This window comes from Hevea brasiliensis, chromosome 12 (genome assembly GCF_030052815.1).
Source record: "Hevea brasiliensis isolate MT/VB/25A 57/8 chromosome 12, ASM3005281v1, whole genome shotgun sequence".
In the NCBI taxonomy this organism is placed as follows: domain Eukaryota; kingdom Viridiplantae; phylum Streptophyta; class Magnoliopsida; order Malpighiales; family Euphorbiaceae; genus Hevea; species Hevea brasiliensis.
In genome coordinates this window covers 17814547-17841281 of record NC_079504.1, presented here as the reverse complement: position 1 = coordinate 17841281, position 26735 = coordinate 17814547, and the positions used below count along the sequence as shown (strand labels likewise).

The 26735-nt window shown below is 34.0% G+C and overlaps 1 protein-coding gene across 1 annotated transcript; it reads right to left on the bottom strand.

Annotated features, from left to right (window-relative positions):
- Nucleotides 1-967: 967 nt before the first annotated feature.
- On the bottom strand, nt 968-6071 carry LOC110644396 (DNA-binding protein BIN4). Its single transcript, XM_058131208.1, is given in 14 exon segments — nt 968-1302; nt 1497-1636; nt 1739-1814; nt 2006-2032; nt 2231-2277; nt 2665-2782; nt 3099-3152; nt 3234-3295; nt 3571-3638; nt 3640-3809; nt 5042-5103; nt 5288-5540; nt 5659-5717; nt 5964-6071. Coding segments are annotated over 13 exon segments (1227 nt in total). The 5' UTR covers nt 5707-5717; nt 5964-6071; the 3' UTR covers nt 968-1200.
- Between the last annotated feature and the right edge of the window lie 20664 nt (nt 6072-26735).

Sequence of the window (26735 nt, the reverse complement as noted above, 5' to 3'; positions counted from 1 at the left end):
GTACATCACTGCACTGACAGCATTTTCTTTCATGTTCTCTTTATTGTTCATATTTTTATAAAAATTGGTACAAGCAATATAAAAAAAAAGTTGATCAATTTTTTCAAATCTGATAATTTAGAAAAATTATTTTCTAATAGAGAAGACATAAAAATGATGCTCAAAAAATTAAATCAAAATTCTTAAATAATTAAAAAAATTAAATTCAAATTTAATATTTAAACAATAAAACTTTTATTTTCATTCTGAAATATGTTTTGCAAAATATTGTATTTTCAAAATATAATTATTAATTAATTAGTTTTACGAAAATATATAAATTAAATAATAGTATTTTTTAAAATATAAGGACCAACCAATTAATTTCACTAAAATATAATAACTAAATACTAATTTAACAATTATTGATTAAAAAATAATAATAAATAATTAAACAATTTAATAAAAATAAAATATATAGACTAAATATTATATTTTTTAAAATATAAAAATTAAATAACTAGTTTCATCAAAATTTAAGAATTAAATAATAAATTTTCTATTTTCTAATAAATTAGTTTCGTTAAAATTTAAAAAATAAACTAGTAATTTTTCTTATAGTAATTTTTCCTATTTTCTAATAAAGAAAAAAGAGTACACCATTTTTGCGTAAAATTTGCAATAATATACTGGTGGTCCAGTGTGGATTTTTTTTTTCTCATCCTCGATCTATGCTTGAAAACATAAATGGCCTCGTCAGCAAGAAGCATTCTGCTGAATAGATCCAACAGGTTAAGAAGCGCAAATCTTGCAGAAAATAAACAGGATAGGGGAAAATCTAAGCTTTCGTCCTCCCATGGATGAGAAATTCAACCCACAATGATCAGCTTAAGGCAAACACTATTCTATCCTCAAAATGCTGTTAATTGAAATAGTTCATAGTTCTATTATTACAACAACAACATATGATTCTTGGCAGTCATCTAGCTTTGTCCAAATCAAAATTTTCCATTGACATCTGTGAGGTACCAAGCTGACATGTTGATTCTAGACATTCTACACTGGCATGTAGGAAAATCATGAACTTGAAATTCTAAAGTAAATTCTGGAAAGCAACGAGACCCAGCACAAATGTGATTTCTATACTTCTATCATCAGCTAGTGTTAATTTATGCAAGATCAAAGTAATGTAAAAAAGAGAACAAAAGAGACATTGATCTCTCATTTCTTAGTCTTGGTTTTCTTTGACACTTGAGCTTTCTTTCTTACTTTCTTTGCAGGCTGCGCTTTTCCTCCGGTTTTACCCTTCTTTTGTACCACTCCCTGCATCCAGACCCTCCATAAATTAAAAATACTTGAAAAATGATATCAAATTAGAACGCATGTTGGGCTTTTTTTTTTTTTTTTTTTGTCCTTTTCATTACTTTCCTTCTTAAACATTTAAAGACTTGCAAAAGCCAGAATATATAGATTCAGGAAAGTGTAAATGAATTACAGAAAAAGGTTTCCAAACATACAGATGATTTCTCAGCTTTTCCTTTAGTTCTTCCATTTGTCTGTTCTTCATTGCCTTCATTTTGATCAGTTTCGTGAGAAATAGCTTTAGGCATCTTGTCAGCCTCATCTTCTGAGTCAAAAGAAAAACCCTCGAGTGTTCCTACTCATGCAAAATCATAAGTGAAGAGCAAGCTGGACTGTTCAGAATAAAGATTTACTTTCAAAATTTAAACATAAGTGTCAGACATAAAAGAATCCTGACCTTCAACCATAGTTTCAGCTTCATAGACATTAGACTGTGCTTTTAGCTGAATGAAGTCATTCATAATGGCCTCTATCTAACAAAAGATACAAAAAGTCAGCGACTGATATGTTAGATTATAGACAGAGAATTTACCCCACTCCATTTCACTTTTTGGAAAGTAGAGCTTGTGAGGGCAAAAAAAAAAAATGCATCACATACATCCCTCACTGTACACACACATCAAACAAGAGATGCCAAGAGGAAAAAGAAAAACAGTGAGCAAACCTTTGCCTCTGATTGACCAAAGCTAACCTGAAACAAAAAGATATGTATTATGTTACAGCAATCTACTAAAAAATAAGATATATGTAGAATGCTAAAAATTAAAAATAATAACGCTAATAAGACATAGGTGGTGAGACGAGAGGCCGTTGAAAATTTTTTTTCATTTGTTGGTATTTAGGGGGAGGAGTTACAATCTGAAAAATACAAGTCCAGATCATGACATACAACGCAAAATGTCCGGGAAGGAACTATTGTTGTTCTGTATATCGTTCCTGAAACAACCAAAGTTAACCAATCAGATGCAGGTTCATTTGTCAAGACATGTTTAACAATTAGGTGTATTGGTGAGGTGAAAGAAATACATTTTATAAGATCTTCAAGGTGGAACTGGAAAATCAAAGAGAAGCAAAAAGCATAAAAAGAAACACAATAAAGTAGAATGCTGGGGCATTTGATAATTTATGTACAAATTCTGGGAATTTAAGAACTTTATTTCACAGTGGTTTCAGGAGGGGAAAAAGGATACGGACATTTTATTTCTGAAGAATCACTGCGTCAACTTTTTCAGCCACTAAAATGGGGTCAGATATCTTCTGGCAGGATTGGAGATATGAAGAAATGGATATTTGAAATTTTCAACACACCAACCAGAAAGGTACCTTTTAAATCCAAGTACATGTCATGATTTCCAGATAAGGCATCTGGAATCACTACTCGTCCAACAGCCCCCACATCACCACTCAAATCTATGGAATCCCCTTCACATTCAACAAGTGCCTGCACAAACCTTATAGCTTTTAATTGATATAAATTCATGTGCAGATGTGGAAGTGTATTTCACTTTTGGGTGTGCACATGTATGCGTGTATTTATTTATGTACCACCATAGATTTAAATTGCAGTTAAAGTCATCTGTATGTAACAGAAACAGGGCCATTCCAACCATAACATAATTGTTGCAGCACAAATTTTTCATAAGAATAGCATACTGCATATTCTAAATTGTGAGACAGCATCTTGGAAACTCAGATGAACTATTTCAGAGCAAGCAGATTTGTTTAGACAAAAAGACCAAGACAAATCTCAAACCTACCTTTGAACGACTGACTTTCTCAGGGAGAAGCAAGGGCAGCCTTGACGTAGAAACCTGGGAGTTTTAACATGTCAAGCCAATTTAATGAACCACGAATTAGGGAATCAAACAATATATGATGTCCATAATTCTCACATGAGGATCAATACGCTTCACAGAAGTGTCTTCATCTGCAACCTCTACAGCATCAGGGTCTCCTGTGGCATCATCAAAATCATTTGCATATCTCCAATTAAGCTGCCTTTATCCCTTTTCTTTTTAATTTTGGGTGAGATATGAAAGAGAGAGTCAAATTCAACGCACTTCTAAAAGGTGGAATATAAGTCCGAGCTATTTTCTTCTCTTAAGTTTCAGTAAAGGATTTTATTTATTCATTAATTCTACCCAGGGGTAAAAGAAGATATTGACAAAAAAAGGAAAAGAGAAACCCCCTTCTAAATCAAAAAGATCTGTCACTCTGCTCATTTCATACCTTTCAGAACATTATCCTTTTTATTCTTCTCTTTCTTGTGTGTATGACCCTCAACTTTTAACATTTTTAGGAGACTTTTCCTTCAAGGCCTTCTTCAATGCTTCACTGCTACTACCAACCATTGCAGCCTCATCCCTTCCACTCTCTTTGAGTTTAATATTTTTTGTCTCCCTCCTAGAGCTATTATCATGAGAAGACTCAGAATCTGATGATAATGCCAAAACTGAATGATTTGCTGCCTGTTTGACAAGATGAGTACTTATCATCAGTGGTCAACCATTTGACTTTTAAAGAAATTTAAAAATATTCAAAACTATAACAGCATTAACATTTCTAATAGAAGTAAATTAATGCATCCAGTCTTTGAGGAAACTGCAATGCAGGGTCCATGTGACAATCTTTTACTTGAACAGATATCTCTTACATACTGGGTGCATTTAACATAAAAAAAGTGAGAAAAAATTGAAAAAGAAATACAAAAGAAAAATCTAATGTATTAGTTAACATGTAATATCTAGTAGTTTACCCCAAACCATGGATGCTTACATATGATGTCCTTCAATTTTGAGAACATAGATTATATTAACTTTCCCTTCAGAATTCTTATTATTTCTCTACCTCCAAAACACCCAAAGCTAACCAAGTAAGCCCCATATGGCCACATTTCTTTTTCGGCTTTAAAATAGTTTCATATTGCATTCTTTGAGCATATCCTTTACTACAGTTGAATGCATTGGGTAAATTTCAACATGAACAAAAACGAAAGCCCAAAATAATGAGTAAATGGTGTACACTTTCCTACTACTAAATATGCATAACACATCCACTAGCCAAAATGAAATATCCGTTCTTTAAATTATCAAAAGTAAAAAAATATGATCAAGCGAAGCACACCAAGAAAAGAATGTCTTTATCTTCCACATTTTCCCCCAAGGGAAAATTGCGCCCATCTCCTTTGCACATGAAGATTATCATTAGTAATCATTCTTCCTAGGCAAGATAGCATTCCATTCCAATAGCCAGGTAAATAAAATTTGCTTTTAGTTAACAGAATATGAACAACACAACAAACATTAACATCTATTGGCTACACAAGATTGAGAATTGACTACGACAAATTGACAAACCAATCCACCCCTCCCATCTCTAACCCCCCATGCAGAAGGGAGCATTACAATAGGTCCCTTGACCAAAGACTTATCAAGGATGTGGCACACATCACTATTTTCCACTTTTAGCAGAATGTGAAACACAACCCTGCCCCAGTTTTTAGATCCAACAAAATCCCTTCAGATACCCTCACAATTCCAAAACATTAGATAGTTTTTAGCTTCTTGAACCAATTCAAAACTAATAATTTTCAAAGTAGTTTTGACATTAGCATAACAGCAAAATTTTCCACAGATAACTGAGTAATTATCCTACTAAACTTCAACAAACATAACACAATGCCAGAGCAGAGATATCATACATGAGGTTCTATATCCTTATCAGGTGTTACTTCCTCAGCAGCTAGCCCATCAGTACCATCCCCTGTATCAAAATTAAAGACAACCTATATAACTTGAAGCAAATATGCCCAATGAAAAAACTGTCAGAAAATCAACATAAAAGGCTCAAAAAGTTGTAATAAGACTTTTCTTTCAGTCACTTCCCCTCTTGATACCGTTGATACTGTTTTAGAATCATAAAAGACACGTCTGAAACACTATTTCACCTTCTCTTTGCTCCTTCTTCCTCTTCTTTCTCACATTCTTTGTTGGTCTTCCATCTCCAGTTGCCCCCCTTTTGGGAGCCTTTGCCTTGGAAATCGGATATAATGGAGATTCTGCACCACTTTCACCAGGAACAATATCATTATTGCTGTATCTTTCTGGGGATTGAGAATCAATTTTATCATCCCTAGAAGGACTAACATTTTGCAAAGAATCAGAATCCGAGGATAATGTAACAGTTGAATGAGTTGGGGCCTGTTCAAGAGTATAAAACCTTTTCAAATTAGCACCTAAGCAAACATGGAAAGACTCGAAAGACCCAAGAAGAAGAAACACAAATCAGGTCAATTCCCAACTTATAGCAGGATAATACCTGAAAACAACGAAGCCAATCCGGAGAATCCTCCCTTGAGCTGCTCATTTTAGGCGAAACTGCATCATTTAAACAAGATAATGAAAAATTTCAGTTGATTTGCGTAAAATGAGTTCATAACTAGTTTCGAGCGGGGAATAAAAAAAAGAGGATTGCACAATTCGAAACCCTAATTCCAGAACGGAAATATTTTGCAGATTTGGGGGAATGATTCATTGAATTGAAAGGAATTGCAGCATTGTGAAAAGGATTTTGAATGAATCATAAAAATCATAATTAAAAAAAAAAAGAAAAAAGAAAATTACCAGAGGTTTAACTAAACAAACAACAGAGCTCCGACCTCGAGCTCGTTCATCAAATTTTAGCGCCAGGGTATAGCTACAACTTGGTCCCACAATCCATTAATTTATAATTATTTATATTTTCTAATTCTTCATAAAATTATTTTTATATGATTTTTTTAATATTTTTATTCATAATATATTTTTTTACAATTAATTTTGACGGTAGCTCATACAGTAATTGTCACGGTATTGGCTTAACTCATCCGTACGATAATAGATAAATTTTAATAACTGTTATCGGATATGTTTAATGATAATATTATACTTTTTTTAATTTAAAAATATAATATAAATTTTTTTTAATTTTTAAAATTTTTTTAATCTCTAATTATTAATTTTTAAATTAGATATTGATCTGAACGATTCTAATATGGAGTTTAGTTTAATATTTTTTTTTCTCTTTCAAGCCATATATAAATTGAATCCTTATTCTCTCTATAGATAGAATAATTTTTCATGCGTAAAGAGATTAATTTTACACTTTGTATAAAAGATAAGAGAGAAATATTGATTAAACGCCATACAAGAGCTATTCACATCAGTTTCTAGCTGAAAAATCAGTAATTGAAAGTTAGAAAGATTTTATTATGTAAAATTTGAAAGTTTATGAGATTTTATGTTGCATTTTAAAGTTGAAGAACTGTAATGTTACAGTTATATAAGTTCAGAGACAGTTGTTGAAATTTATCCATATAATATTAATTTAATAGATTAAAATATTAAACTAATTAAAATTTTAACTCTTTTTTATTATTTTTTTTATTTGTTTTTAAAGTAGAAACTCATACAAATATAAATATTTATACATGAAAATAAAATATTTAATAAATGAAATAATAAAGGGTATGGGATTTTAATTTTATTTAAATAAGTTTTAATTGATTATTTTAAAATATAAATTTAATCCAATTAAATTCTTTATTACACGATTTACATTTTATTGGATAATTAAAATTGTTTAAGGCAAAATGCCTTTTAAACCCTTAAAAAATATAAAAAAAAAAAAAATTTAAGTCCTTATTAAACAATTTGTGCCACTTAGAGGTATTTAGATTAGTTTATAAGTTAATTAAATTAAGTTATAAGTAAATTAGTATTTAATTTGACTTATAAATTAAAAAATTAACTTAAAATAGTCATAAATTATAAATAAAAATACCTTACTTATAACTTATATATTTATTTTAAAAAAATTTATTATTGTAATAATTTTTTAAAAAAAATATTAATATTATTTTTATTTTAATAATTACAACACAAAAAGACTTAATATTAATATTATTAAGTTTATGTAAATAGAGACTATAATCTCCAATGTAAAAATCAACTGTCAACTATTAAGTGGAAAAAACTAATCCATAAAAACACAAACCTCTCCCATCGTTTCTGTAAGCATGAATACAATCGTTTGCCCTAATCAAGTTATGCCTAAAATCATCCCTCTAATGCGCATGCAATAAATTTGTCTTGAACAACCATCTAAAGCAACTATGCATACTAGCCTCATTGAAGTAATACCTCGTCTAAACTTAGAGGAAAACCTGAGAGTTAATCTTGCTTTCACCCATTGTTCAAGGCACCTACTAAAGCGGGTTAATTACCGTAGGAGTGTGCCGTGAGAACGAAAATACGGAAAAAGGGTTCATAATCCAAATATTAACGAAACGGGGCGAGGAGAAAATAAAGACGCTAGTCAAGATAGCGTTTTGGACTAGGACGCTATCAACGATAGAGTGCAGAGGACCACGGCTTGACGCCCGATCAAAGAAGCGTCTGTGATGCGGGGCGCGAGCGGGACGCTAGTGAGAGAAACGTCCAAATGCGGGACGCCAATGAGAGAAGCGTCTAAATGCGGGACGCTATCAATGACAGCGTGCAGAAACTCTTTATAGAGATTCTCTGCAGTAGCCCGGTCATGCAGCCCCGTCGCGTACGTCGCGTGCCTGTCGCGTCCAGTCAAGCCGGAATGAACAGAGGACGCTTCTCTAACTAGCGTCCCAAGCTCCCACTCAACCCCGATTTAAACACCACCAATTGCCTCTCTCGTCTCTCTCATTCGTCCCTCTCTTTTACTCCCTTTCTTCTCCCATATCCAAGCTGCTTCTCCCTTCTCGTGGAACTGCTTGTTGAAGCAGGTGGTGGAGGTGTTCGGTGGACCAAGAATTTTATTGTGCTTGTATTTTATGTTTTCTGATATATTATCCCTGGTACGTATTTTAGTTTTTTAAGGAAATAAATATATATTATATTTAAATATTTGAGTGTTTTATATTTTTATATTTGTAGAAAATTAATGAAATATTTGTTTAAATATGCATGCATGCATACGTAGTTGTTGAGTAATATTTTACAAATATTAGGTGATATTGTCTTATAATAGAAGAAAAATGAGTGATTTATTATTAATATTTTCAAATGAATTTTTTTGAATAATATGTATTTAATTTTTATAATTTTTAACTAGTTTATAGATAATCTTGAAAATTAAAAGAAATATTTTTAACAATATATATATATATATATATATATATATATATATATATATATATATATATATATATATATATATATATATATATATAATAGTATAATATTTTGATAAATGATGAAATTTATTAAAAATATAAAATTTTATATAAAAGAATAAATGAATAGGAAAATTCTTTTATAATATATTATATAAAAGAATGAAATGAAATAGATAAGATAATAGTATATTCTTAATAAAAAGTTTAATTATAGAAGAAAATAAATTTAATGTAAATTAGAAATTTAAGGATAATAGGAAAAGTTAATTTAATCTAAATAGTGGTTTAATTGAAAAAAAATTTAGTACTAGGTTAAGATTCGAAATGAATATATATATGTATATATATACTTGGAAAAATTGTAAAAGTTAGTGAAAAAAGAGAAAAATAATAGGAAATTTAGTTTATAATATATTATATTAAAGAATAAAATAAAAGAGATAATATAATATTATATTCTTAATATAATTAAAAAACAAAAAAAATTAATAAATACCATAAATAGCCGAAATAAAGTTTATATTAGTTAAAATGTAAAATATATATATTTTTTAAAATATAGTAGTTGAATATATAGATTAGAAATATTTAATGTAAAAACTATAGAAAGAAGAAAAAATTTCAAGCAAAATAGTGTTTCTAATATTTTATAATAAAGAATGTAGAGAATATATAATATAAATGAATATTATTAAGTTGATAGTTCAAACAAAAATAAAAAAAATAAAAGAAATTAAAATAATTAAATATTTGTGGTTAACCTAATCGATTATGAGAATTCAGAAAATCAAAAAATAATTAAATGAATCGAACCAGAAAACCAAATTGGTTCGATTCATTTTATTATTTTTTTTCAACACATATAGTTGAATATATGAGGTGAACTAAACTGTTTATCCGATTACTTATAAAATTTCTTAGGTGAACCGAATCAAATCGCAGCAGCATTAGGTTTGATTTTTTAAAAAAAATTTAGATTTGAATTAAAAATTTAATAGGTTTGGCCGAAATAAAGAACCAAACTGCATATTTATTTGAATTCATTTTTTTTTTTTTTACAAAGTTAGGCAATACTATTAATTATAATTTTTCTTATGTGTTATTCAAATAACTAGGATTCTTATTTAATCAGAAAAATGTCAATTCCATCGTTTGCTACCTTATATTGGGATGGAGAAATTATTATTGATGGTGAAGGCTGCGACTATTGTGGGGGTTCATCAACAGTCATTACCATTGGTAGATGCATGGATTTTGGTACTTTAAGTATGAAAATAGTACGTGCAATTGATCTTGAAGCTGGGTGTGAATTTATATCGAATATCTTTTTCAGACAACCCATTGAAGGAGATGGTTCAGTGAAATGGGACTGTATGGGTTTGACTAATGATGATGATGTAAATATTATATTTAATTTTATTGATGAAATTGGAGGTATGTCATCGATAGAATTATATATTGATATTTTTCGACCGGATGCATCTAGAAATGTTGTTGATGAAGCGGGACCATCAAATGTTGGTACTACTGATTGGAGAAAGATCTTTATGACGAGCTAATTAGATCATGTCCTGTAAATCAAATAGTCAGACTTACCTAATTAGTTGATGTAGTAAACAATGTTGATGTAGTAAACAATGATATACTTTTATCTTTGCATTGACTATGTAATGTAGACTTATTAATTAATGCATTGAATGAGAAATTTTTATTTATACCATTTAATACGTGTATTAAATATTTTTTTTACCATTCATGTATTATTTACTGTATAAGGAAAATATGTGCATTGTTTTACCTGTCAAAAATATAAAATGAAAATGTATATTTAATATAATGAATAGGTATGGCTAATCAACAAACAAGAAGAGATTACATTGTGCCAGGTCCAATTGATCCAGAGCTTCTACGACTCGGTCACAACAACATTACGAAGGGATTTTGACTGGTACAATGGAGCATGAGGTGCTTATGTGTAGAAGGTAGGGGAACATATTGCATGCTGACATTGATGACCGAATTGTTCCTCATCTCCACGATTCTGGATTTATTGGAATTGCTAGATTAGGATTTTTTCCCCTTGACTGGCACCTTATTAGTGCCTTTGTAGAGTGATGGCGACCGAAAACTCATATATTTATGATGCCAATTGGGGAGTGCACAATCAGTTTTCAAGATGTTAGCATTATCACCGGATTGCCAATACATGGTTCTGCAGTAATTGGAATGTCACGAGCCAAATGGCCAGAAGTTTGTGAGCTCTTGTGTCGCACCCTACTCGTAAGATGTAACATGTTCCCGTAGTACGCCTAATGAATTACCGTACTTCACCTACCGGTAACCCATTAAATATACTACAAGAGATTTTAAAACCATTTTTGTTCATTTTGGAATTTGTGGGTAAAATTTTTTTTTAAATTTTAAAAACCTTCATTTAGTGTCCAAACATAAATCAAATTTTTTTTTAGATATTTAAAATCTCATAATTTTATAAAAATTTTGGCAGAGTTTCGTTTGTATTTTGAGAAAACAGTTCTTCAAAACCTGAAAATAAAAACACTCCCAATATATTTCTCAACCACAACTTCATTTGCAACCACCAAACTTCAAATCAACAATAATGGCAACACTTCAACTCAAAATCCAAATTTCAAATCAAGGATTAATATCTCAAAACATTTCATAACTCATGCATTTTGCATTTTAAATCATTAATTTACAATCATAAACTAATTTACAGATGCAAAATCTCAAAAATAATATTATTACAACTTTATTTGTACAACTGCTCAAATTACAAAGATACATATGCATACTATCATATTTACATCAAACTAAACTATCAGGGTATAGACAAATACCCGTACAAAAATTCTTCAATTATACTCCTCTCTAACTGTAGCAACTCGCTCTGCTGCTATGTCCTTTTCTCTATCTACGACAGCAAGTTAAAGCTATCGCTGAGTATATAAATACTCAGTGGTGCACAATAAAGCATAAAATGCAAAATATAAAATATTTATGAACAAGTCGTCGTTCAAAAATCTCATAATCTCATTTCACAATTTTTTTTTCTCAAATCACATTTATAACAAATCATAATTTTCAAAGCTTCATACAACACAAAATTTAATCAAACAATTTAATAAACATAGTGTTGCCAAACAATAACACAACTTAGGCCATGACACAAAATTTCTGAACATGCCGTGTGTACATCACGACAAGGCAAACACCCTCACTAATCGAAATCAATGAGAGAGGTGGCTAGCTAGCAAATGAGTACTCATCCAAACTCGCCCCTCAGACTGGGAAGCCAGAGAGGAAGGAAACTGATCAAATATCAAACTCACCCCACAAGCGGATGAGGAACATATTAATATTGCCATGCCAAGTGTGAATTAAAACAATTTAAATCAAGTTATTCAAATATTTTATGCAAAACACAATCAATTTCTAAAGTCAAATTTTCATTCACAAGTGGCAACACCGTAGTACTTAAAACCAATAATTAACACAAAAAATTTCACAATGTAGAAAATTAACAAGTTTCATTTCAAATCTCCATTGTAAAATAGGTAGCACAACATTCTCGAAATTCATAATAAAATAAACATATTCACAATGTATAACAAATCAATTTTCATTGTAAAAACTATAATTTATAAATTTTTGTGCACAAACCTGATGCGAGTCGCCTATCGGCCTTGACTCGATTCCTCGGGTTCTTTCCCGGTGTTCTTTTCCACTGAAACACACAGTTTCACAGTGTTTCAGTATCATAACTTACCATAAATCCAATAATTAATTCATAAATACTTAATTCTAGCCCAAATATGCTTAAACTAATATTCTTAGAAATTTTCATTTCGGGGTCACTATTCACTAAACTATTCAAGTCAATTTGTTGACTTTCTAAGGCTTAATAGATATGGGAACTCCAACTTCACCCACATACCACATTTTGGTCATTAAACTTGTTGGTTTTGGTCATTTTCTCAAAACTTAGGTCATTTTGGCAAAATTGCCAATTTTCGGTTTTGGTGCTCCGAAGTTGCATTGTTCCATTGGTCGATCTACTGTTGGAATTTGACAAAACTTCCTTCATAGAAAATGTTCCTTATTGTCTTAAGTGTATTCTCATTTTTGGATCACCTCAATCGGAGTTTTGTAGCTCAAGTTATGGCCAAAATACAATTACTGTTCACGTCTTTGTTCATCTTTGAGATTTTGGGTTACGCGATTTTGATACAACTTCGTTTAGTAATTTAGTCAAGTTAAGTCCATAATTTGGTCTAACTTTCTTCATATGAAATGTTCTACTATGTCTTATGTTTCCATCGGTTCAAGAATCACCTAAATCCGATTTTTCTAGAGAGAGTTATAGCCATTGAAACTTTACTGCTCAATGGCAATTCTGCAGAATCGCAGGTTCAGTAACTCAACTTTGCTCAATAATTTGAATTGGTTAATGGCATAATTTGGGTTGGTGTTCTTCATGAAAGTTTTAGATCTATATCTTATCTAATTACTGGTAAATTTTCAGGTCAATTTGACCTGCCTAGCTCGAGTTATGACCAAATGAACAATTACTGTTTATTTGGTCAGTTTGTGCAGTGGCAGCCTGCACTTATCCAAATTTGGTCAATTTGTTCACTAAGTTTTGGTCACTTTTTGGGCACGGTTCCTAAATGAAAATTGTGTCATTTTATGTCTATTTTCATCCCCAATTGGTGGCATATCAATTGGACTTGTAAAATTTCAGTTTTGGTCCTTCAAAGTTGACTTGGTCATGCTGCCAGCAGCATGACCATACAACCTCCGAATTTGGCTTCACTTCCAACAACTCAAACACAACTCATTTGGTCACAATTAACCATTTATCACCTCACAATAGGTCAAACATGCTATTTACTCATTTCTTACATTTTTGGTTCACAAATCCTAAGTCCCAAAACCCTAACTCACTAAGTTGTTTCATTTAACCAATTCAATGCCTATATACATGCTTTTATAACTCTATCAAGCTCATATACACCTTTAACTCCATCAAATTCATGCACACACATCAAACCCTAGCTGGATGAATTTTGCTTTATTCCTCCAACAATTAATTTATTTTCATTTTAAGAATAATTCTAAGTTAATTGAACTATAAACACAATTAATTCAACTAGAATTTCAAGTTTAGCTTACTAACCTTTCTTTGAATTTTCAATCTTCAAATCTTTCACTTTCTCTCAATTTTCTTCAATTCTTCTCCTTCTAATCTTCCTTTCAAGACTTGCTTATAATTTTTCTTCAAGAAAATTAAAGGATTTATGGTGGAATTAGTGTTTAAAAAGCTTAAAAATAAGCTTTCATGGAGGAAATTTTGAGAGAGAGAACTTGGGAGAGAGGGAGGCGGCAATGGAAGGGAAGAAGCCAAAATGACTTTTTTTTTCTTTTAATTTATTAGTTTTATATGTATTTTCACTTAATTGACTTGGTCAATTATGGTAGGAAAATTAAGATTATTTTTGACATCATGATGATGTCATAAAGGTGATGTAATTAAACTTTTTAAATTTTCTTTTTCTTTTCTTTTCCTTTTTATGCATATTTATCTTATGAAAGACCAAAATATCTAATTAATTGAATTTATTAATTATACTATTTATGGCATCATGCATGATGTCATGCTTGATGTCATCTTCCTACACTTTTTCATTTTCCTTCATTTTCTTTTTTTTTTATTAGTTCTTTAATTTAATTTCCGACACCGAAATTTTCTTTTCTCCGATTTTATTTGACAGTTAGGTCAGGAGTCAGCTCTCGGGGTCAATTGACCAAATTGCCCCTCGCCGGTTTAACCCGGTTTGCAAATAATTCAATATTTCTTCCAGCTCCTGACCTAATTATTTGACTGACTTAACAATTCTTTTTCGTGATTTTCTCTTTTCCACTGTGTTCGTAATGGTCCTAAGGATCGCAGCGTCACATTTTACGGTTCGAAATTCGAGTTTAAATCGACTTCGCAGTCGTTCCCGAGAAAGTCACCCATCGCTGTGACTCTCGGATCGTTTAATTTCTTATGTTCTGTTTTTCTTGTTTATACTTAACTAATTAGCAATTACTAATTATTTGTGTTTATAGCTTATCTAGTTGTCTTAAGTGTGGTTCTAATCCCCTTAATTATGCAGGCACTCAGGTCACGAGCGATGAAATATACCAGGCTATGCAAATAGGGGTGTTACATCTTGTTGGGAGCTAGACCACCTCCAGAAATGATTCGAGGACATACATTAAAATTATCATGGCTAACTGATGAGTTTGGAGCTATTCCACATGAAGCTGATGATTTAACAGTGTTATGGCATGCAAGAGCATTCATATTACGACTCATCGGTTCGATTTTTCCCGATAAGACAAACTCACATGTGAACTTGATGTTCCTACCCCTATTAGAAGACTTGAGGCAAGCTGCGATATACAGTTGGGGTGGAGCTTGCTTAGCCTTCCTTTATCGTGAGCTTTGTCGTGTTGCAATTACTGAAACAAAGGAGATTTCAGGACCCCTATTCATATTGCAAATCTGGGCTTGGGAGAGATTTAAAATAATCTCTCCATCAATAAGAGATCCATCGACACTTCATGATGCACCCCTAGGTGCCAGGTATGTAACTAAATTTATATTTTTTTCCATTAAACAATCAAAAAATTGATTTTTATTGTATTATATTTTAAATTTTCTTATCAACTAACAGGTGGAGTAGAGCTCGACAGATCACTGAAGTTACAACCCATGTACTACAACAAATTCGGTACAATCTTGATCGAATGCTACCTGAAGATGTAAATCAAAATTCTCAAAATCTGACTTAAAATAGTGTTATAGTTTTTTTCCTATATTAATCACTTTATGTTTTGCAAATTTAATACTTCATGTTTTGCTCATATTCACTTGTAGATTACATGGGAACCATATAATGAGGAAGTGTTGGATGAGCTGCCCGACATGTGCATACACCGCTGTTGTAACACCCCTATTTGTATAGCCTGGTATATTTCACTGTTCCGATGACCGGAGTCGGTCCGGACAATTAAAGAGATTAGAATCACACTTAAGATAACTAGAGAAGCCATAAACACAAATAATTAGTAATTGCCAATTGGTTAAGTATAAATAAGAAAAACAGCACATAAGAAGTTGAGCAATGAGAGTCACAAATGATGAGTGACCTTCTGAAGCATCGAAGTCGATTTAAACTCAAATTTTGAATCGTAAAATGTGACGCCACGGTCCTTAGGACCATTACGAACACAGTGGAAAAGAGAAAATCATGAAAAAGAATTGTTAAGTCAGTCAAATAATTAGGTCAGGGAGCCGAAAGAAACATTGAATTATTTACAAACCGGGTTGAACCGGTGAGGGACAATTTGGTCAATTGACCCCGAGAGCTGACCCCTGACCTAACTGTCAAATAAAATTGGAGAAAAAAAATTTTCGGAGTCGGGAATTAAATTAAAGAACTAATAGAAAAAAAAAAGGAAAAGAAAAGAAAAAGCTAACTACATCACTTTATGACATCAAAATGATGTCAAAATTAATTATTTTAATTCCCACAAATTTTGAACCATTCAAATAGATAAAGTAAGACTTAAAATACATAAAAACAAAAAAAAAAATATCACCTTTCTCCTACCTTAAGAAAATCGGCATCCATAGCCATCCCAAACTCCACCATTGATTCCTTTATGAAAGCTTGAATACAAGCTTTTAAACACCCATTTGACCCTACCTTACCCCAAATTCTCTCATAAAAACTTGTTTTAGTCACTTGAGAAGAAGATTGATCATCAAAGAAAGGAGAAATAAGAAGAGGGAAAAGACACTTAACAAGGTTAGTGATTTAAGATGTAAAATTAGTTTATTTGTTGTGTTTTTAGCTTGATTAACTTGTAAATAAACTTAAAATGAAATGAAACAAATTGTTGAGGGACCAAGCTGAAATTGGACCAGCATGTGTATGAGTGTGATTTTCATGGTTTGATGGATTTGAATGAGTTTATGAACCTTAATTAGTTGAATGACTATGGTTAAAGGCATGGAATTGGTTAAATGCAAGAATTGGTGAATTAGAGTTTGGACACTTAGGGTTTAGAGACAAAAAATGTAAGGAAGTGGTAAATGATGTCTTTGACCTAATGTGAAGTGAGAAATGGTCATTTGTGACCAAATGAAGTGTGTTGGAATGGTTTGAGTTAAGGCCAAATTCGGATTGAGTGTGGTCATGCTGCTGGCAGCATGACCAAGTTACCTTTGAGAGACCAAAAAAGAAATTTTACAAGTCTAATTGGTATGAGACCAATTGGGAATGAAAATAGACATTAAATGACATAATTTTCATTTAGGAAGCATGCCCAAAAAGTGACCAAAACCTAGTGAACAAATTGACCAAACTTGAAAAATCACAGTGTGCCCTGTACAAACTGACCAAATGAACATCATTTGGCCATAACTTGAGCTAGATAGGTCTAAATGACCTGAAATTTTACCAGTGGACAGTTTAGATATAGACCTAAAACTTTTATGAAGAACACAAACCCAAATTCTACCATTAACCAAGTCATTTGGCCACCCCAAGTTGGTGACCCAAAATTGCCAACACCAAAAATTGCCCAGAATTCTGGGTTGAGTCCAATCCGGCAGCTATGGTTCAAATGGCTATAACTTGAGCTACAAAACTCCAATTAGAGTGATTCAAAAAGGAGAATAAACTTAAGACATTATGGAACATTTTCTATGAAGGAGGTTTTGTCAAATTTCAACAGAAAAGTGACCAATGGAACAGTACAACCTAAGGCACTAAAACTGAAAATTTGCAATTTTGCCTAAAGGACATAAGTTTTGAGAAAATGACCAAAACCAACAAATTTAATGACCAAAATGTGGTATGTGGGTGAAGTTGGAATTCCCATACCTATTAAGCCTTAGAAAGTCAACAATTTGACTTGAATAGTGTAGTAAATAGTAACCCGAAACACAAAATTTCAAGAACGTCGAGTTTAGCACATTAGAGCTAGGTAAAAGTGAAGTTAAATTTAATTTTGGATTTATGCTAAGTTATGGTACTGAAACACTATGAAACTGTGTGTTTCAGCTGAAAAAGACTTGGAAGGTCTGAGTGACTGAGTCAAGGCCTAGAGGCGACTCACGTCAGGTCTGTGCACAATAATTCTTGTTTAAATATTTTATTCTTCAAAATTTGACTTCTGTGACTAATTATGTATTGTGTTGCCATTTTATGATCACAAATATGACTTTGGAAATCTATTGGATTTCTCATGAATTATTTGAATAAAATGTTTGAAATAGATTTTTATTTCACACTTAGCATGACAGTGCCTTATTATTCCTCCTCCATTCATGGGGTGAGATCGATTATTTTTCCTCCCTCTCTTGTTTACCAGTTGAGGTTGTAGATCGGATGAGTACTCATTAGCTAGCTAGCCACCTCCCTCATTGATTTCGATTAGTGGGGTTGTAGATTGCTTTTTCGTGGTGTACAACACGGCATTTGATCGGAAATTTTGTGTCATGGCTTAAGTTGTGTATAACTTGGCAACACTGCGTTTATTAAATTATTTGACTAAATTGTGTTATTATGAGTTTTGATAATTTGTGAAATGTGATTGAGAAATATTTAAATTGTGTTTTGTTAATGAATGATTTATGAATTGTACTTAAAATTTTTATTGTGCACCACTGAGTATTTTTATGCTCAGCGATAGCTTATTTTGCTGCCGCAGATAAGAGCAAGGAGAAAGCAGCAGAGTGAGCTGCTATTAAATTAAGGATCATACTGATCTTTTTGTACGGGTATTGTTTTATACCCTTGTAGTTAATTTTGATGTAAATACTGAAATATTTTATGTATCAATGTAAAGTTGAGCAGTTGTATAATAAATTGTAATAATATTATTTTTGAATTTTTTTCTGTAAATTAAGATTTATATTTATAAATTTCATACTATATGCACTGTGGATGGAATTATGAAATATCTTAAGTTGATAAATTGTTGGTTGAACTGTGGAATGATTTGAATTGTGTTGGTTTGAGATTATTTGGAGGTTGGGAGTTGAAAAAATTATTGGAAGTGTTTTTTTTCAGGTATTTGAAGAACTGTTTTCTCCAAATACAAACGAAACTCTGTCAAAATTTTTATAAAATTTGCAAAAAAGTAAGAATAGACAAAAATTTTTACTAGTTTTTAAGCTTTTAATAAATGATTTTAATTCATACCAAAATGCTCACCACTTCCAAAATGTAAGAAAATAGTTTTAAAATCCCTTGTAGTGTACTTAATGAATTATCGATAGGTGAAGTTCGATAGTTCATTAGGTATTCTACGGGATCATGTTATGCCTTACAGAGGGATAAGGTGTGACATGTTTTAGTGGTATCAGAGCATGGTTTTTTAATAAATTTTGACTATATGTATGAATATTTCTTTGATAAGTACAACTGCTCAAGTGTCTTTAATTGATACATATGACATATTTACATCATGAATATGCACTAACGGAGGTCAACCTCCTTGTGTTTGATATCAGGAAGTAGAAATTTTGGAAAAACAGAATGGAAGAAGGTGATCATTCTGTAGAACAATCTGTTGAGGCTGAGGTTCAAGGGGAAGCCCCAGCACTCCAGAACGTGAGTGGGTCAGCTACTCCAGCTCCTACTCCAGCACCGCAGTTCCCTGCTCAGTTTGCACAGCAGATGGCTGTGTTTTTCCAGCAAATGGCGGGAAATGTGCCACCCCAAGCTCAGATGCAAGCACCTGTAGCACAACCACAGCCCTTAGCTCGGCAATATGAAAAATTGATGAAATTTGGGGCCACCGAGTTTAAGGGCACTATGGATCCACTGGAGGCAGAACAGTGGTTGGAAAGAATGGAATGGGTTTTTAGAAAGCTACAGTGTACTGAAGAATTAAAATTTGAATATTCAGTATCTCTTCTCCAAGGGGATGCATATGAATGGTGGAAGACCATCCCCCATAGCCTAGTTGAGCCACCTGTGTTGACCTGGTCAGACTTTTTGAGGGAGTTTCGACAGAAGTGGGTCCCCGATGCATACGTGGATATGAAGTTACAAGAATTCTTGAGTTTGAAACAAGGAGACAGAACCATAGCAGAATGTGAGAGAGACTTCTCTCGACTGAGCCACTACGCTGGAAGTTTAGTCTCCACCCCCAGAGACAGATGTAAGAGGTTTGAGGCTGGGTTAAGGCCGAATCTGAGGATGCAAATTGTGGGATTCAGACATCAGAATTTTTCTGAGTTGATTTCACAAGCCCTAGAATTGGAAAGGATAGAATCAGAAGGGGCAGTGAAGAAGGGTACACAAGAGAAAGAGAAAACTGAAAAGACTACTTGACAAGCACCTGAGAGTGGTTCTGGGAAGAGGAAACAGTATGGAGGATCTAGCTCTCGCAGATCTGGCAGAGGCAGATTCTCTGGCCAAAGACCACCCTGGTCTGGTCAGCAGACTCAGCAGGGACCCCGAGGAGCTTTATCGGTACGGCAGTGTGAAATTTGTGGTAGAACACATGGTGGGGTTTGTTTCAAGGCCACCGGTGCATGTTTTAACTGTGGAGGGAGCGGACACTTCGCTAAGGATTGTACTAGTCGGCACCGGTCTGGACCTTCTGCTACATCTAAAGGATCAGCCCAAGTCTCTGCACCTAGAGGATCACAGCCAGCTGGTAGAGGTAGAGGCAGAGGTAGGGGTCCTGGTAACACTCCTGGAAGTCAAAGCACTGTTAACCAGCCAGTATCTAGTGGCGCACCAGTCATAGTGTATACCATACGTCAGAGAGAGGAGGCTGAAACATCAGACGTAGTAGCCGATATTTTCTCCATCCTTGACCAAGATGTACATGTGTTATTTGATCCTGGCTCCACACATTCGTATGTTAGTGCTAGTGTGATGTGTTCTATTGCTATTCAGTGTGTACCAATGGATTATGATGTGCTAGTAACTAGTCCATTAGGTCAGGAGGTCAGGGTAAATAAATTATATAGGGATTGTCCTTTGGTGATCCAAGGACACACTTTTCTGTCTGATTTAATTGAAATGCCCTTCAGAGATTATGACATTATCTTGGGCATGGATTAGTTAGCCAGGCATCATGCGATGATTGACTGTAGACTGAAGACAGTCACTTTTGGTCTTCCTTAGTATGGTGATGTAGTAATACATGGGGAGAGGCAGTTATTGCCTTCAAACATCATTTCAGCTGCACTGGCCAGAAAAATGATTAGGAAGGGGTGTGAAGTATACTTGGCACATGTGATAGACACCCAAGTGGATAGTCCAGCACTGAGGGACATTCCTACTGTATGTGACTTTTTGGATGTATTTCCTGATGAATTGCCAGGATTACCTCCAAAAAGAGAAGTGCAGTTTGAAATTGATGTTATGCCTGGTGTGGACCCAATCTCCATAACGCCATACAGAATGGCACTAGCAGAACTAAAAGAATTGAAAGACAATTGCAAGAGTTGCTTGACAAGGGCTTCATCCGCCCTAGTGTGTCACCTTGGGGAGCACCAATATTGTTTGTAAAGAAGAAGGATGGCACTCTCCGGTTATGCATTGACTATCGGTAGTTGAATAAGGTGACAATAAAGAATAGATACCCATTGCCCCATATTGATGACTTGTTTGATCAGTTGAGGGGTGCAGCTGTATTCTCCAAAATTGACATGAGATCAGGTTATTATCAGCTGAAAGTACAAGAGTAGAGTATTTCTAAAACTGCCTTCAGAACCCGCTATGAACATTATGAGTTCTTGGTCATGCCATTCGGGTTGACTAATGCTCTGGTCGCTTTTATGGATCTGATGAACACTATCTTCAGACCATACCTCGACCAGTTTGTTGTGGTATTTATAGATGATATATTGGTCTACTCGAGGAATGCAAAAGAGCATGATAGACATCTGCGGATTGTACTATAGACTTTGAGGGAGAAACAGCTATACACCAAATTGTCAAAATATGAATTTTGGCTGAAGGAGATATCCTTTTTGGGGCACATAGTATCAGCAGAGGGCATCATGGTAGATCCAAGTAAGATTAAAGCTGTCCTTAATTGGAAGCCACCCAGAAATATCATAGAGATTCGCAGTTTTCTGGGTTTAGCTGGATACTACCGTCGTTTTGTGAAGGGATTCTCCATGTTGGCATCTCCATTGACCAAGCTGCTTAGAAAGGATGTGAAATTTCAGTGGACGGATAAATGCCAACAGAGTTTTGATGAATTGAGGAAATGTTTGACTGAGGCTCTAGTCCTGACTTTACCTACACTGGGTAAAGAATATACAGTTTATAGCGATGCTTCTCACAATGGGCTAGGTTGTGTGTTGATGCAAGATCGGAATGTCATTGCCTATGCATCACGCCAGCTGAAACCGCATGAGAGGAATTATCTGACACATGATTTGGAGCTTGCAGCCATTGTGTTTGCTCTTAAGATCTGGAGACACTATTTGTATGGGGAAAAGTGTTACATCTACACAGATCATAAGAGTTTGAAGTATTTGGGTACTCAGAAGGAGTTGAACTTAAGACAGAGGAGATGGTTAGAGTTGATAAAAGACTATGATTGTCTGATAGACTATCAGCTAGGGAAAGCTAATGTTGTGGCTGACGCCTTAAGTCGCAAGACTATGGCAAGTCTACGGGTTACTCTTTTGTCTATGGTACGTGAGTTAAGATCATTGCATGCCAGCTTAGAGATTAATGATGATGGGCAGACAACAGTTGCATGGTATGTACAGCCAGTGTTGATTGATCAGATCAGAATGGCTACTCAGAATGATGAAAGGTATCAGAAGCTGTTGGAAGAAGTCAGACAGGGCAAGAAACCAGAATTCTCAATAAGAGATGATGGTCTACTGTTACACCAGGGCAGAATGTGTGTTCCTAATGATATTGATTTGAGGCAGATCATTTTAAAAGAAGCACATGAGTCTCCTTTTGCCATGCACCCTGGTGGTATAAAAATGTATAAAGGGCTAAAGGAGCATTACTGGTGGATGGGTATGAAAAGAGACATGACAGAGTTTGTTTCCAAATGCCTAACTTGTCAGCAAGTAAAGGCAGAGCATCAAGTACCCACTGGGTTGTTACATCCACTACCAGTACCAGAATGGAAATGGGAGAGAATAACAATGGATTTTGTGATGGGACTTCCAAAGACACAGAAGAGTCATGATGCAGTATGGGTCATTATCGACAGACTGACTAAGTCTGCTCATTTTCTGCCAGTCCGAATGGACTACAGTTTAGACAGATTGGCTAGGTTGTACATTGATGAGATTGTGAGACTTCATGGAGTGCCAGTCTCCATTGTATCAGACAGAGATCCTAGGTTCACTTCTAGATTCTGGGGTAGTCTTCAGAGAGCCCTAGGAACTAGATTGAACTTCAGTATTGCATTCCACCCACAGATAGATGGCCAGTCTGAGAGGGTAATCCAGATCTTGGAAGACATGCTGCGGGCTTGTGTGATTGAGTTTGAGGGCAGTTGGGATACACACTTGCCTTTGATTGAGTTTGCTTACAACAATGGCTACCAATCAAGCATTGGGATGCCTCTATATGAAGCTTTGTATGGCAGAAAATGTAGAACCCTGTTGTGTTGGGATGACGTGGGTGAAAGAAAGATCATTGGACCCGAAATTGTTCATCAAACTGAGGAGAAGATCAGGGTGATCAGAGGTCGACTTAAGACTGCATCAGACCGTCAGAAGTCCTACATTGATTTGAAAAGAAGGGATATTGAGTATGCAGTGGGTGAGAAGGTTTTCCTCAAGGTTTCTCCTTAGAAGAGAATTATGAGATTCTGCAGGAAGGGGAAACTGAGTCCTCATTTCATTGGGCCTTATGAGGTTATGGAAAGAGTGGGTCCTTTGGCATATTGGTTGGCACTACCTCCAGAGTTGCAGAAGATACATAATGTCTTCCACATGTTTATGTTGAGGAGGTATCGATTGACCCATCTCATGTACTACCAGTGGAGGAAATTAAAGTGAATCCAGACCTCACATATGAGGAAGAACCCATAGAGATTCTGGCTTATGAGGTGAAGTAGCTACGGAACAAGCAGATACCGTTGGTAAAAGTGCTGTGGAACCATCATTCGGGCCAAGAGGCTACTTGGAAACGAGAGGAGGACATGAGGAGACAGCACCCACAGCTGTTCAGAGATTGATACCAGGTAAAATTTCGAGACGAAATTTATTTAAGGGGGGGAGAATTGTAACACCCCTATTTGTATAGCCTGGTATATTTCACTGTTCCGGTGACCGAAGTCAGTCTGGACAATTAAGGAGATTCGAACCACACTTAAGACAACTAAAGAAGCCATAAACACAAATAATTAGTAATTGCCAATTGGTTAAGTATAAATAAGAAAAACAGAACATAAGAAGTTAAACGAGCCGAGAGTCACAACGATGGGTGACTATCTCGGGAACGACTGCGAAGTCGATTTAAACTCAAATTTCGAACCGTAAAATGTGACGCCGCGGTCCTTAGGACCATTACAAACACAGTGGAAAAGAGAAAATCATGAAAAAGAATTGTTAAGTCAGTCAAATAATTAGGTCAAGGAGCCGGAAGAAACATTGAATTATTTACAAACCGGGTTGAACCGGCGATGGGCAATTTGGTCAATTGACCCCGAGAGCTGACCCCTGACCTAACTGTCAAATAAAATTGGAGAAAAGAAAATTTCGGAGTCGGGAATTAAATTAAAGAACTAATAGAAAAAAAAAAGGAAAAGAAAAGAAAAAGCTAACTACATCACTTTATGACATCAAAATGATGTCAAAATTAATTATTTTAATTCCCACAAATTTTAACCCATTCAAATAGATAAAGCAAGACTTAAAATACATAAAAACAAAAAAAAATATCACCTTTCTCCTACCTTAAGAAAATCGGCAGCCATAGCCATCCCAAACTCCACCATTGATTCCTCCATGAAAGCTTGAATATAAGCTTTTAAACACCCATTTGACCCTACCTTACACCAAATTCTCTCATAAAAACTTGTTTTAGTCACTTGAGAAGAAGATTGATCATCAAAGAAAGGAGAAATAAGAAGAGGGAAAAGATACTTAACAAGGTTAGTGATTTAAGATGTAAAATTAGTTTATTTGTTATGTTTTTAGCTTGATTAACTTGTAAATAAACTTAAAATGAAATGAAACAAATTATTGAGGGACCAAGCTGAAATTCGGCCAGCATGTGTATGAGTGTGATATGCATGGTTTGATGGATTTGAATGAGTTTATGAACCTTAATTAGTTGAATGACTATGGTTAAGCCATGGAATTGGTTAAATGCAAGAATTGGTGAATTAGGGTTTGGACACTTAGGGTTTAGAGACAAAAAATGTAAGGAAGTGGTAAATGATGTCTTTGACCCAATGTGAAGTGAGAAGTGGTCATTTGTGACCAAATGAAGTGTGTTGAAATGGTTGGAGTTAAGGCCAAATTCGGATTGAGTGTGGTCATGCTGCCAAGTTACCTTTAAGGGACCAAAAATGAAATTTTACAAGTCCAATTGGTATGAGACCAATTGGAAATGAAAATAGACACTAAATGACACAATTTTCAAATAGGAAGCATGCCCAAAAAGTGACCAAAACCTAGTGAACAAATTGACCAAACTTGAAAAATCACAGTGTGCCCTGTACAAACTAACCAAATGAACATCATTTGGCCATAACTTGAGCTAGACAGGTCTAAATAACCTGAAATTTTACCAGTTGATAGTTTAGATATAGACCTAAAACTTTCATGAAGAAAACAAACCTAAATTCTACCATTTACCAAGTCATTTGGCCACCCCAAGTTGGTGACCCAAAACTGCCAGCACCAAATATTGCCCAGAATTTTGGGTTGAGTCCAATCCAACAGCCATGGTTCAAATGGCTATAACTTGAGTTACAAAACTCCAATTAGAGTGATTCAAAAAGGAGAATAAACTTAAGACATTAGGGAACATTTTCTATGAAGGAAGTTTTGTCAAATTCCAATAGAAAAGTGACCAATGGAACAATACAACCTAAGGCACTAAAACTGAAAATTTGCAATTTTGCCTAAAGGACATAAGTTTTGAGAAAATGACCAAAACCAACAAATTTAATGACCAAAATGTGGTATGTGGGTGAAGTTGAAATTTCCATACCTATTAAACCTTAGAAAGTCAACAATTTGACTTGAATAGTGTAGTAAATAGTAACCCAAAACACAAAAATTTCAAGAACGTCGAGTTTAGCACATTAGAGCTAGGTAAAAGTGAAGTTAAATTTATTTTTGGATTTATGCTAAGTTATGGTACTGAAACACTGTGAAACTGTGTATTTCAGCTGAAAAAGACTTGGAAGGTCTGAGTGACTGAGTCAAGACCTAGAGGCGACTCACGTCAGGTCTATGCACAATAATTCTTGTTTAAATATTCTATTCTTCAAAATTTGACTTCTGTGACTAATTATGTATTGTGTTGTCATTTTATGATCGCAAATATGACTTTGGAAATCTATTGGATTTCTCATGAATTATTTGAATAAAATGTTTGAAATAGATTTTTATTTCACACTTAGCATGACAGTGCCTTATTATTCCTCCTCCATTCATGGGGTGAGATCGATTATTTTTCCTCCCTCTCTGGTTTACCAGTTGAGGTTGTAGATCGGATGAGTACTCATTAGCTAGCTAGCCACCTCCCTCATTGATTTCGATTAGTGGGGTTGTAGATTGCTTTGTCATGGTGTACAACACGGCATTGATCGGAAATTTTGTGTCATGGCTTAAGTTGTGTATGACTTTGCAACACTGCGTTTATTAAATTATTTGAATAAATTGTGTTATTATGAGTTTTGATAATTTGTGAAATATGGTTGAGAAATATTTAAATTATGTTTTGTTAATTAATGATTTATGTATTGTACTTAAAATTTTTATTGTGCACCACAAAGTATTTTTATATTCAGCGATAGCTTATTTTGCTGTCGCTGATAAGAGCAAGGAGAAAGCAGCAGAGTGAGCTGCTATTAAATTGAGGACCACGCTGATCTTTTTGTATGGGTATTGTTTTATACCCTTGTAGTTAATTTTGATGTAAATATTGAAATGTTTTAT